At 38.4% G+C, this 12,010-nt stretch overlaps 1 protein-coding gene across 2 annotated transcripts in view; it reads right to left on the reverse strand.

The window, feature by feature from the left end:
- Positions 1-12,010, reverse strand: part of TMPRSS11A (transmembrane serine protease 11A) — a 75,716-nt gene that overhangs the window by 13,304 nt on the left and 50,402 nt on the right. For both annotated transcript variants that reach the window (XM_074274089.1, XM_074274090.1), the window contains one exon: positions 11,755-11,926. In XM_074274089.1, coding sequence (XP_074130190.1) covers positions 11,755-11,926 — 172 coding nt within the window. The remainder of the gene's footprint in view (positions 1-11,754; positions 11,927-12,010) is intronic.

Genomic DNA, 12,010 nt, shown 5'->3' on the forward strand with positions numbered 1-12,010 from the left:
ATATAAATGTAAATATTATGAACATGTCCAAACTGGAACTCATCATCCCCACATATTACTACTCCCTTCTCAAATCCACATAGAATTTGTGGTAGAAAACTTTCAGTCATACCATCCAACTCTCTATTTTCAAATATTTAATAGTTGTCTTCAAATATTTGAAAAGCTACAATATTGGTTCTTTGTTTCTCTTTGTTCCCAAAGAGCACCAAAATGACATTTTTGGGGTCAAGGTACAATGTGTCAGATGGTGGCTGTTCAGACTAATGTAAGTTGGGAAAGCTCTATCACAGGTTTGGCACAGATAGCTCATGTGAACATCTGGAGTGGAGATATCTCTGAAGGTGTGCAGCTCACATGGACTTTGAGCTATCGCAATTCTTTGCTCATAGAGCATGGCACCTTTTTTTATATTAATATGCTGTGCTAGGGTCCCCCATGTTTCACAATCAATTCCAAAGTTCTTTGGAAAGTTCTTGAGAGTACTCTTTTACCACTTCTTCTGACCTTTATGTGAGCATTTGCCTTATGTGAGTTCTCCATAAAATAGTCTTTTAGGAGAAATATATGTTTGGCATTCAGATAATATGGCCAGCAAATTGGAGTTGTGCTCTCTGCAGTAGAATTTAAATACTTGGCGATTTAGCTCAAAAATTACCTCAAGGTCTGGTAACTTATCTTGCCAGATGCTCTTCAGAATCTGTAACATGCACTTGTCTCCAGAAGCTGCCGATCGCTCTCTGGGAGGAGATCTGTTGTGTGAACTCAAATCTCTTGGACAGATTCTTCTTCCTGTAGAGAGCGACTTCTCTTCCTGCAGAGAGCTGCCTCATCCAGAAAAAACTCTCTCTTTCCTCCAGAGCTGCCCTCTTTTATCCTCCCAGAGAATGGACATGGAATAATGCAAGGGCTTCTGGGAAGAATTACTTCAACCAATGAACTTGCTCCTCCTAAGCATGCAAGCTCTTCCCCAGGAAATCACAAGTAAAACTCCCAGTAAAGGCCGGAACTAGAGAACTCTCAAGTACCGACTTAGCACTTAGTAAGAACCTAACATCTCCCCCTTTCTTTTGATTTAGAACTTAGGGTGGTCATGACCTTGAAACATAAATCCATCAATATGGGAGGCATTACACATAAATACATAGATTACATAAACACATAGTAACATAGTAACATAATACATGCTAGAAGTATGTAACAAATAACATGATCAAATAATCATAAATTGAGAATTTATAAATGTCCATAAGTCCATTGTCCATTAGTCTCATCTTGTGTTAGGAAATCCAATGATTCCTGCTGGTTTTTAAAGTTCTTTACCAGTCTTCTTATTAGCTATGCTCTTTCAATGTCAGATGTTTCTTAGATTTCCTCCTTTGTTTTGAGGTCTTTCTCTTTTTCTGTCTCTCTCTGATGGACAAGGAGAATACAACTCATTGGCACCCATCTGATTCCTTCTCCATCTGAAGAAATACAAGCAAACCCTCTCCCCCAAGCAGTTAACCTATCTAGTCCCTTCCATTTACCACTTTCTGGGTCTCTCCACATCACCTGGCGATTATCTAGAGACAGTGGAGCTGCTCGCACTGGACACTGCCCTTCTGGTGGGTTATAAAACCTGTCTGCCGGAGCCAGTACATCTTTGTCAAAAATTAGAAAATTAATGGTATAGAGAACTAAATTTAGAAGTTCTCTAGGGTTACCTGTGGCTCCCCCTTTCTTTTGTTTTTGGAGGAGTGTCTTAATGTCTCTGTTTCTTCTCTCTACTATTGCCTGACCTTGCGGATTAAAAGGTATTCCAGTAGTGTGTAAAATCTTATACTGCGCACAAAAGTGCGCAAAATGTTTAGAACTATATGCAAGTCCATTATCTGTTTTTATTTCTTGTGGCATACCCATAATTGCAAATGCTTGGATAAGGAATTCAGTGACCATTCGAGCTGTCTCTTTTGCTGTTGGCACTGCAAAAGTGAATCCTGAAAAGGTATCTACTACCATGTAGATGAAAGACAGACAACCAAAAGATTTATAATGGGTCACATCCATTTGCCAGATTTCACTGGGTCTCAAACCACGAGGATTCTTCCTGGAGCGAGTGTAGGAGCATGGAAAGGAAGACAAGCTGTACAGCTTTTTACTATGCTCCTAGCTTCCTCTCTTGTGATTCCAAATTGTAAACATAAAGCTCGAGCAGCCTGATGATATTTAGAATGAGATTCTTGTGCTTCCTGAAATAAAGGACTACTGGCTAACATGGTTAGAAGGCTATCTGCCTTTGAATTTCCATCAAAAATAGGACCTGGAAGTCCACTATGTGAGTGGACATGCAAGATATAAATCTTGCCTGGATGTTTTCTCACTTGCTCTTGAAGTTCCTTAAAGAGCTGATAAATATTAGAGGCTGCAAATTTTATTTGGGCTGTGGCAATTCTTTCTACTACACCTACTGAATAGGCTGAATCAGTAATTATATTTATGTCTCCTGGGTAATAAGTAAGAGCTAGCATGTTAGCAAATAATTCATTCTGTTGAGTGGACTGAAAAGGAGTCCTGACTACTCTCTTTATGGTTAAATCATGAGGGTATACAGCACAAATATTTTCTTTGGAGGAGTCTGTAAAGATTGTTGGTCCTTTAAGAGGAACCCTAGAAACCTTTTCTTCAAAAATCCATCGCCAATTATGTAGTAGCTGGGTTATCTTTAATGGAGATCCATGTGCAAAATTTGGAGCGGTGGCCAATAAAATTTGCCATTCTGGGATGGTCTCACAGCATACATTAATTTGTGTGTTAGTATAGAATGTGTATATTTTTTCAGGACTTATTCCAGATAATTGTATTACTCTCTTAATAGCCTTTAATAAAATCCTAGCCACAAGCACTGGGTAAGGAATAAGGCTTTGTTCTGGTTGTGCTGGGAGGTTCACCCACTCAATCACACTGTCTCCTTGATGAAGGACTGCTGTGGGTGCCTCTTTTGTAGCAAAAACTGATATTTCCAAGGGTTTGTGAGTGACTCTTTCAACCACATTGGATAAAGCCAGTTCAACTTCTCTCAAAGCCTCTTGTGCTTCTTTTTTTTTTTTTTTTTTTTTTTTTTTTTTTTTTTTATTATATATATATATATATATTTTATAATATTATCCCTTGTATTCATTTTTCCAAATTACCCCCCCTCCCTTATTCCCTCCCCCCGACGACAGGCAATACCATACATTTTACATGTGTTACAATATAGTCTAAGTACAATACATGTGTGTGAATATCATTTTCTTGTTGCACAATAAACATTAGAATCCGAAGGTACATGCAACCTGGGCAGACAGATATTAGTGCTAACAATTTACATTCCCCTCCCAGTGTTTCTTCTCTGGGTGTATCTACCTCTGTCCATCATTGATCAACTGGAAGTGAGTTGGATCTTCTTTATGTTGAAGATTTCCACTTCCATCAGAATACATCCTCATACAGTATCGTTGTTGAAGTATACAGTGATCTTCTGGTTCTGCTCATTTCACTCAGCATCAGTTGATTTAAGTCTCTCCAACCCTCTCTGTATTCCTCCTGCTGGTCATTTCTTACTGAGCAATAATATTCCATAACTTTCATATACCACAATTTACCCAACCATTCTCCAACTGATGGACATCCATTCATCTTCCAGTTTCTAGCTACAACAAAAAGAGCTGCCACAAACATTTTGGCACATATATGTCTCTTTCCGCTCTTTAGTATTTCTTTGGGATATAATCCCAGTAGTAGCGCTGCTGGGTCAAAGGGTATGCACAGTTTGATAACTTTTTGGGCATAATTCCAGATTGCTCTCCAGAATGGCTGGATTCTTTCACAACTCCACCAGCAATGTATTAGTGTCCCAATTTCCCCACATCCCCTCCAACATTTGTCATTATTTGTTCCTGTCATCTTAGCCAATCTGACAGGTGTGTAGTGGTATCTCAGAGTGGTCTTAATTTGCATTTCTCTGATCAGTAGTGATTTGGAACACTCTTTCATGTGAGTGGATATAGTTTCAATTTCTTCCTCTGAGAATTGTCTGTTCATATCCTTTGACCATTTATCAATTGGAGAATGGTTTGGTTTCTTATAAATTATGGTCAGTTCTCTATATATTTTGGAAATGAGACCTTTGTCAGAACCTTTGTTTTTAAAAATATTTTCCCAATTTGTTACTTCCCTTCTAATCTTGTTTGCATTAGTATTATTTGTACAGAAACTTTTTAGTTTGATGTAATCAAAATCTTCTATTTTGTGATCAATAATGATCTCTAGTTCTCCTCTGGTCATAAATTCCTTCCTCCTCCACACCTCTTGTGCTTCTTTTGTAAGCTGGCGTGGTGAATTTAAAGCACTGTCTCCCCTTAAAATGTCATATAGAGGTTGTAGTTGATTGGTAGTTAAGCCTAACACTGGACGCATCCATTGGATATCTCCTATTAATTTTTGGAAATCATTTAAGGTGTTCAACTTCTATGTTCTTAAAGAAAGCTTTTATACTGTGAGTGTCTTAGGATATACTTCATATCCTAAATATTGAAAAGGAGCATGTCTTTGAATTTTTTCTGTAGCTATATGCAGTTTGTAGTACTTTAATGTTTTCATGGTCTTTTGTAGACATGCTTCTAACATTTGTTCCTCAGGTGCACATCCCAAAATATTATCCATATAATGTAATAATATTACTTTTGGAAAGGCTTTTCTTACTGGAGCAAGAGCAGCAGCAACATACATTTGGCACATAGTAGGGCTGTTTTTCATTCCCTGTGGCAAAACTGTCCATTCATATCTTTTATAAGGCTCAGCCAAATTAACTGTAGGCACTGAAAAAGCAAATCTTTTCATATCCTCCTTATCTAGAGGAATAGAATAGAAACAATCCTTAATGTCTATAACCCCTAGAGGCCATTCTCTTGGCAACTGAGTAGGAGATGGAAGTCCAGGCTGAAGAGTTCCCATAGTTTCCATCTGTTCATTTACTCTTCTTAGATCAGTTAACATCCTCCATTTTCCAGATTTCTTTTTCACCACAAATACTGGGGAATTCCAAGGACTTAGAGAAGGCCGCAAGTGTCCTTGGTCAAATTGTTCGTTCACTATGTCTAATAAGGCCTGAATTTTATCACTTCTTAAGGGCCACTGTTCTACCCACACTGGTGAATCAGTCTTCCACTGAATAGGAACCGGTGAAAGTGCAGGTAGGCCTTCAACAGCAGCCCTGCCTAAAAAGCCGAAGTGCTTATTTGTAATCCTATCTGCTGTAAAATGTCTCTTCCCCACAGATTGATGGGGATTTTTTCAACCACAAAAGGAGTAAAACTCCTGTTTCACCTTCAAATATCCATCTCAAAGGCCTAGCACTAACTTCTGCTTCTATTGATCCTCCTACCCCAGACATGTAGGTGTCTGCCTTAATCTTTGGCCAGTGACTGGGCCAATTGGCATCTCTAATAACTGTACAATCTGCACCTGTGTCTACCAATCCTTCAAATGGTATTCCATTTACATAAATAGTAAGCATAGGTCGGTCAGCTGTCACAGCTGCTGTCCAATATATTCCTGGATTTTGTTCATTGGAGTCAGAATCTAGGCGACTATCACCAGGTTGCTTATTAGGGGTATGTAACAATAAACCTGATGCTACTACTTCTCCTGGTTGATAAATCACACGTTGTCTACCTGTGTTAGTGACTGGGATATTAGCTACATGTTCTCCAGTTTCCCACATCAGTGTATGGATGGACACTGTTTTGTAGGCACTCTCAGAAGGTGAAATGGTCAAGTCTACTGTGCCTGGAGGCAAAGGATCTATAGGCTCAACAGGAACAGATTTCATTTCTCCAGGGAGTATCTCAGTAGTCTCTACTGCACACAACTCTATTTTTCCTAATTTCAATCCCTTTCTTCCATCTGATTGCCTTTTGGATGATTGATCATGTCTTAAAATTCTCAGGATGTAACCTCGGCATGCCATCATGGGGGGCTGAAGCCGGGCTCCGCCTCTCATTTCCCTGGGTCAATCTACATTCGGAGGCCCAGTGGAGACCCTTGTGACATTTTGGACATGGAGTTTTAGATCTTTTCTCACCCTGTCTTCTCACTGTATCTCCATACCTACACTGAGCTCTTAGATGTCCAATTTTTCCACATTGAAAACATCGCCGAGTTTCTCTAGAAGTCCCTTGCCAGGAGGGACCCTGTCTTTCCACGTTCATCATTGTCCGGGTGTAAAAAGCATTTGTTCCCACTGTAGCACAGCGTCTTATGATCTCTAACGAAGCATCTTTGTCTAATCCCCATATAATTCTTTTGCAAATCTCATTGGCATTTTCCTTAGCCAGATGTCTGGTCATTATTTCTGTAGCTGCATTTTCTCCAATAGTTCTTTTGACAGCAGTTTGCAAACGTCCCACAAAATCTGCAAAAGGTTCATTGGGACCTTGCTCTATTTTAGTGAAAGCCTCTCCCTGATCTTTCTGTCCAGGGAGGACACCCCAAGCTTTTATTGCAGCCTTAGCAATTTGCTCATATATTGTCATGGTATAATTAATCTGTTCTGAATTCTCTCCATACTGACCTTCACCAGCTAAGTGCTCAAAAGTGAATTGTCTGTTAACTCCTATTTCCAAATTGCATCTGACTTGTATTTTACATAATTCATGAAACTCCACAAGCCATAACAAATTTTGTCCAGGTTGTAGGCATGTCCTTGCTATGGATTTCCAATCATTCGGGGTTAGGACTCCATAAGACAAACCATCTAGTAACATTTTAACATAAGCTTATGTAGCCCCATAAAGGGTACAACTTTTTTTCAAATCTTTAATCTTATTCAAATCTAAAGGTGCATATCTTCTCCTTTTTTGACCTACAGAGTCAATATCTTCAATCACAGGATATGCATGTGTAAAATTACTTATATCCTGTCCTTCTCTCTTAGCTTTAACCAATGCTTTTTTAAATCTTGTCATAGGCTTAGGCTGCTTCACAGGCGATTCTGTTTGTGTTTCTGCCTCTTCCCCTCCTCCTTCTTGCTCCACCCCTGAAGGGTTAATTGAGGGAGGAGATGGGAAATGCTCCTGTTGCTCAGAATTGTACTTAACTTCATTGTTATCTGATTCATCCTTTTCACCTAGTTTAGTTGACACTTCCCCATTTTGCTCCTTCTTCTCTTCCTTTAGAATAACATTTTTTAAAGCCATTTGGATTAAATTGTAGGTATGAAGCGTATCTTTGGAAAATGAGTTTGGTCTGGAACCAAAGGGCAAAATGTTCCAAGGGCAATTGTAGTGTTCACCTAATTGCTTTCCTATTAATTCCCATTCATCTAGATCCAATTCTTTTTCCAGAGAAAAACAAGGACATATGACCTTCACAGTTTTTAAAAGTTCAGTAATCTCCTCCAAAATTATAATCAATCCTTGGCTTTTCATAACCTTGATGGTGCTCTCTAAACATTTTCCTTGAACAGAAGGTGTTTACCCCATTTCACTATAAGAGATTGCTGGTTTAGCCCTTAACAAGTTAAGTTCCTTATTTATCTATTAGAACTCTCACTTAATCTTTAACAAAGTTTCCTTCTTACTCACGGTTCTGGGTCAGAGAGACTGAGATCTGGATCGGAAGCTTTTCCACTGGAATCAGGATCATGTCTGTCCCTGTTTGGGCGCCAAATTGCAATGGTCCAGTCTAGCTCCTCTGAAGGGCTCAGAATAAGTCCTTGTCAGGATAAGCAAAAGTCTTTGCCCCCCCCACGTTGTAGAAGCCAATTTGTAATGTGCTGTTGTCTCCAGAAGCTGCTGACTGCTCTCTGGGAGATCTGTTGTGTCAACTCAAATCTCTTGGACAGATTCTTCTTCCTGTAGAGAGCCGACTTCCCTTCCTGCAGAGAGCTGCCTCAAGTCTCATCCAGAAAAAACTCTCTCTTTCCTCCAGAGCTGCTCTCTTTTATCCTCCTAGAGAATGGGCGTGGGATAATGCAAGGGCTTCTGGGAAGAATTACTTCAACCAATGAACTTGCTCCTCCTAAGCATGCAAGCTCTTCCCCTGGAATTCACAAGTAAAACTCCCAGTAAAGGCCGGAACTAGAGAATTGTCAAGTACTGGTACTGACTTAGCACTTAGTAAGAACCTAATATCTCATTATCTCATTAGCACTTAGTAAGAACCTAACAAGAATCCTCCTAATACAATTCAAATGAAGTTATTCAATTTCCTGGCATGGCATTGGAATTCTGCACAGACTTCACAGACATACTACACTGAGGTCAGCACAATGTCTCTGGAAACCTTGATTTTATTAGACAGCCAAATATGTTTACTTTCTATGCTTTTCTTTGAAGCCTCCCAAACACTGTTTGCAATGCATATGTCACCCTCATCATCTGTGTGTATGTTCTACTGCCTATGTAAATTGGCTCTCAGGCTCTCGTGTAGATTATAGTCTTCTAGGTAAAGGATTAGTCTTTTAAGGAGAATTCTGGCAAGAATTTTACCAGCAGTAACTGAGAGAGACCCTCTCTCCCTCTCCCCCCACTCATAATTGTCACAGGACAAGTTATTTCCTTTTACTTTATAGAGATGGACAATGGAGGTACTCTTGAACTCCTAAGGGATAACACCTTCTTGCCATATTATTTAGGATATTTCAGTCATTTTTTGTGTGAGTAATGGATCCCCTGCCTCAGTTGTCATACAAACTGTACCAGGTGCTTTCCCATAGAAGATGATCCTAATGACATTTAAAACTTGTTTTTCAATTATAACCTGAGGTATATAGTCAATAGCTTCAAGGTTGATTGATGATGTTCTATTGAGAACACTATTGGAGTGTTCAGCCCATCTCTCTAGTATCATCATCTTATTAATCAGTGTGGCTCTGTCACCACTGACTAGTTAAGATGTACCAAAGGTCATCTTTATCCCATAAATAGCCTTCCGGACATCATAAAGTGCTTCTATTGTTACTAACAGCTAAATGTTGCCTTCTTTGAGACAGATGAACTTTCCTGCTGAAATCCTATAGAGTTCTTGTTTTTCATTTCCCAGCTTCTGAATTTCCCCATAATTTTGTTTAAACTAATTTTGATGTTTGTGAGTTTTCTGGCTCAAATTAGTAAATGTACTGTGCACCAAAAATTTTAAATACTGCTCACTCCTTTTCTGTTCTAGTCTTACCAACTTTTGATGGCTCAGCTTTCCCTCAAGTTATTCATTATCAGAGAAGAGCTCCAATCTGTTGACATTAAGTCTTTTGTTAATCATCTTGCAAATGTTTAGCTTGGAGAGAATTTTTATGATCAGTTTAGCACTCAGCACCATATATTGTCTTCATCACTCTTATATCCTGTCTCTTCTCTTTACAATGACATAGTTTCTTCCTTGTCCAATGTTTGCTTCCATGAAGTTTCATAAAATGGAAGATAATGTTGGTGATAATTTCATGAGATCCAAAAGTCTTTAGTAGTTAGTGGCAATTTCTATTGCTGTTTCTGACACCATTCCTCTCAAGGACCCCCTGCCATGTCTGATAGACTTTGCCTACTCTGGCATTAAAGTCACCCAGAATTACAAGCTTGTATTCTTTTGGCACATTAATGATGAGGGTCTCAAGCTTTATAAAAAAAATTTTCTTTGACCTCATCAAGGTTCTCCACAGTGGGAGATGCACTGCTACTGACAAAATGATAGTTTCCTGCAAGTGACAGTTGCAATATCATGAGCCTGCCATTCATTCCTTCTGAGAAGCATAAGTATGACAACTTGTTGACTTGATTACTTTTGATTGCAAAACTTATGCCAGCTTCATGGTTCCTATCATTGTTTCCATCTCAGGAAAAAAAAAAACATATATTCAGTAAGCTGACCTTCATTTGTCAGCCTTGTTTCACTAAGAGCTGTTTTTTAGATATGATATGTTGTGAGTTCTCTCACAAGAGCTGTCCACTTTTAAAGTCTACTGGATTTCTTATTGTCCATAAATGTGCACACATTCCATATACCAATGGTGAATAGAATCATCTCCATAAAAGGTTTTTTGTATTTTTGTGTGTGTGATTTGACCACAAAGTGGGATCCTTACCTGCCTGTATGCAGGGTGGTGACTACAACTCTCAGGGCATTCTCACCTGCTGTTTAACACTTGCCTTTTGGTACCAGGCTTTGAGCTCGTTTAAAAATTGTAAAATGGTGTAGGTGATGTCTTTTGACTCATGCATAAATTAGATTTAAGTAAGGCAGAGTTTGTGCAAAGTCATTGGACCCACTCTCTCCCAAAGATTTAGGAATCCAGTGACAAGACAAAAGTCAACATGGCTGGTGATGGCTTGGGATGCTGTGGATGACCTTGGTACATTTAATGTCTAACCAAGCTCTAAATGCTCCACAGAACCTACTTCAATTACTTTCACGTTCCTTGGCACAAATTGTTCTATCTGCCCATTACACCAGTGGTAATTTTCACTGATAGACTTGAGCCCCTTGGTTATCTTTAACCTGGTTTAGCCTGTTCCTTAATTGTTTGGAGCTATGGGTGAGAACTGGGTGATAGTGTAGAACACCAAAAAGCAGCCCTGAAAAGGGCTCAGCCGCCCTCACATCACAGGTACTACTCTTCCATGAACACCCGTACACCCATATCAATGTAGGATATTTAGCATGTTCCAAACTCATCATCTCCCTCCATATTTCTCCTTTCTTAAATCCATCTTCTACACATGATTTGCAGTAGGAAAATTTTAGTCATGCGATCCAACTCTATCTTCAAGTATTTAATAGTTTTCTTCAAAAATCTGAAAGGTTATAATGTAAAAAGAGTGGTAAAATTGTCCTGAATTAGTTTAAAAGGCAGAACTGGGATGGATTAATGGAAGTTATAAGGAGAGAGGTTTTAGATACACTTAACAAAAAAAATTCTAAAAGTTCAGTGATATAAAAATGTACATGAAAATATCACAAGATTAAACAGTAAAAAGTTAGAAGTGCTCTTAGAGATTACTTAATCCGACTCTCTCATTTTTACAATTGTATTAACACTATAACTATAAGGTTACAAATATTAAAGTACTATGTAAAGCATGACATCACTAGTAATAATAATCATTATTATTACTATTATAATTATCATCATTATTATTGAGGAAATTGAGGCAAAGAAAAGTTGCAACTTGTTCAAGATCACACAAACCAGTAAGGGACTGAGAAAGAATATAAATGAAGCCTTTCTGAATCAAAGTTTCTCTCTATAGTTAAACCATCTAATTTCCCCATCATTCATGGGATTGAAATGGACTAGATGATCATTGGTTAAGAATACCATAGAAGACATTCCTAGACTTTGTGGAAGTTTAGATTTATTAATCTTTAAATTACCTTCAATTCTACCATTTTAAAATATGGTTTTCATATTTCATATAAGGCAGCTGGAATGTATAAATGTTGCAGACACAAGAAGATACTCAAGAATATAAAATGCTCAAAACTATAAAGTCTGATGCCTTTGACTTTACTTGTGAAGTACCTCATGGTAGGGGACATTAAGTCGTTTACCCTAGGCTATAGAGCTTTAGAATCTAGGTTTCACCATCCACTGTTCTTTCTACTTTACCTTGTTTCCTTCTGATGCTAATAGAATTTGTTTAAATGTCTTTGGGAAGAGCAATTCAGCAAAACTCCATTTCCCACTTCATGGGTTTCAACCTATGATAAATAGGAACATTCGACTTAGATAAAACTTACTTCTTAAAGCAGTGAGCTGCAGTAACAAGCCATGTGTTACTAATCAGAGTGGCCCCACATTGATGCAGATTATTATGCTGAAGACTGGCTTGCCATGGCCAGGCAGACTTGGGTGCAATTTCTCCACCAACTATTCTGTTGATTATTGTTGGAGTCACTCGTTTGCCACAACCTGTAAGAAATTTGATGTATTATTAAAAATTTGAATAAATCACCTTCAAGTTATACAAGGGAACTTGTAGACATATTGTATTGG

The sequence above is a fragment of the Sminthopsis crassicaudata genome, chromosome 6 (assembly GCF_048593235.1).
Source record: "Sminthopsis crassicaudata isolate SCR6 chromosome 6, ASM4859323v1, whole genome shotgun sequence".
NCBI classification, from domain to species: Eukaryota; Metazoa; Chordata; class Mammalia; order Dasyuromorphia; family Dasyuridae; genus Sminthopsis; species Sminthopsis crassicaudata.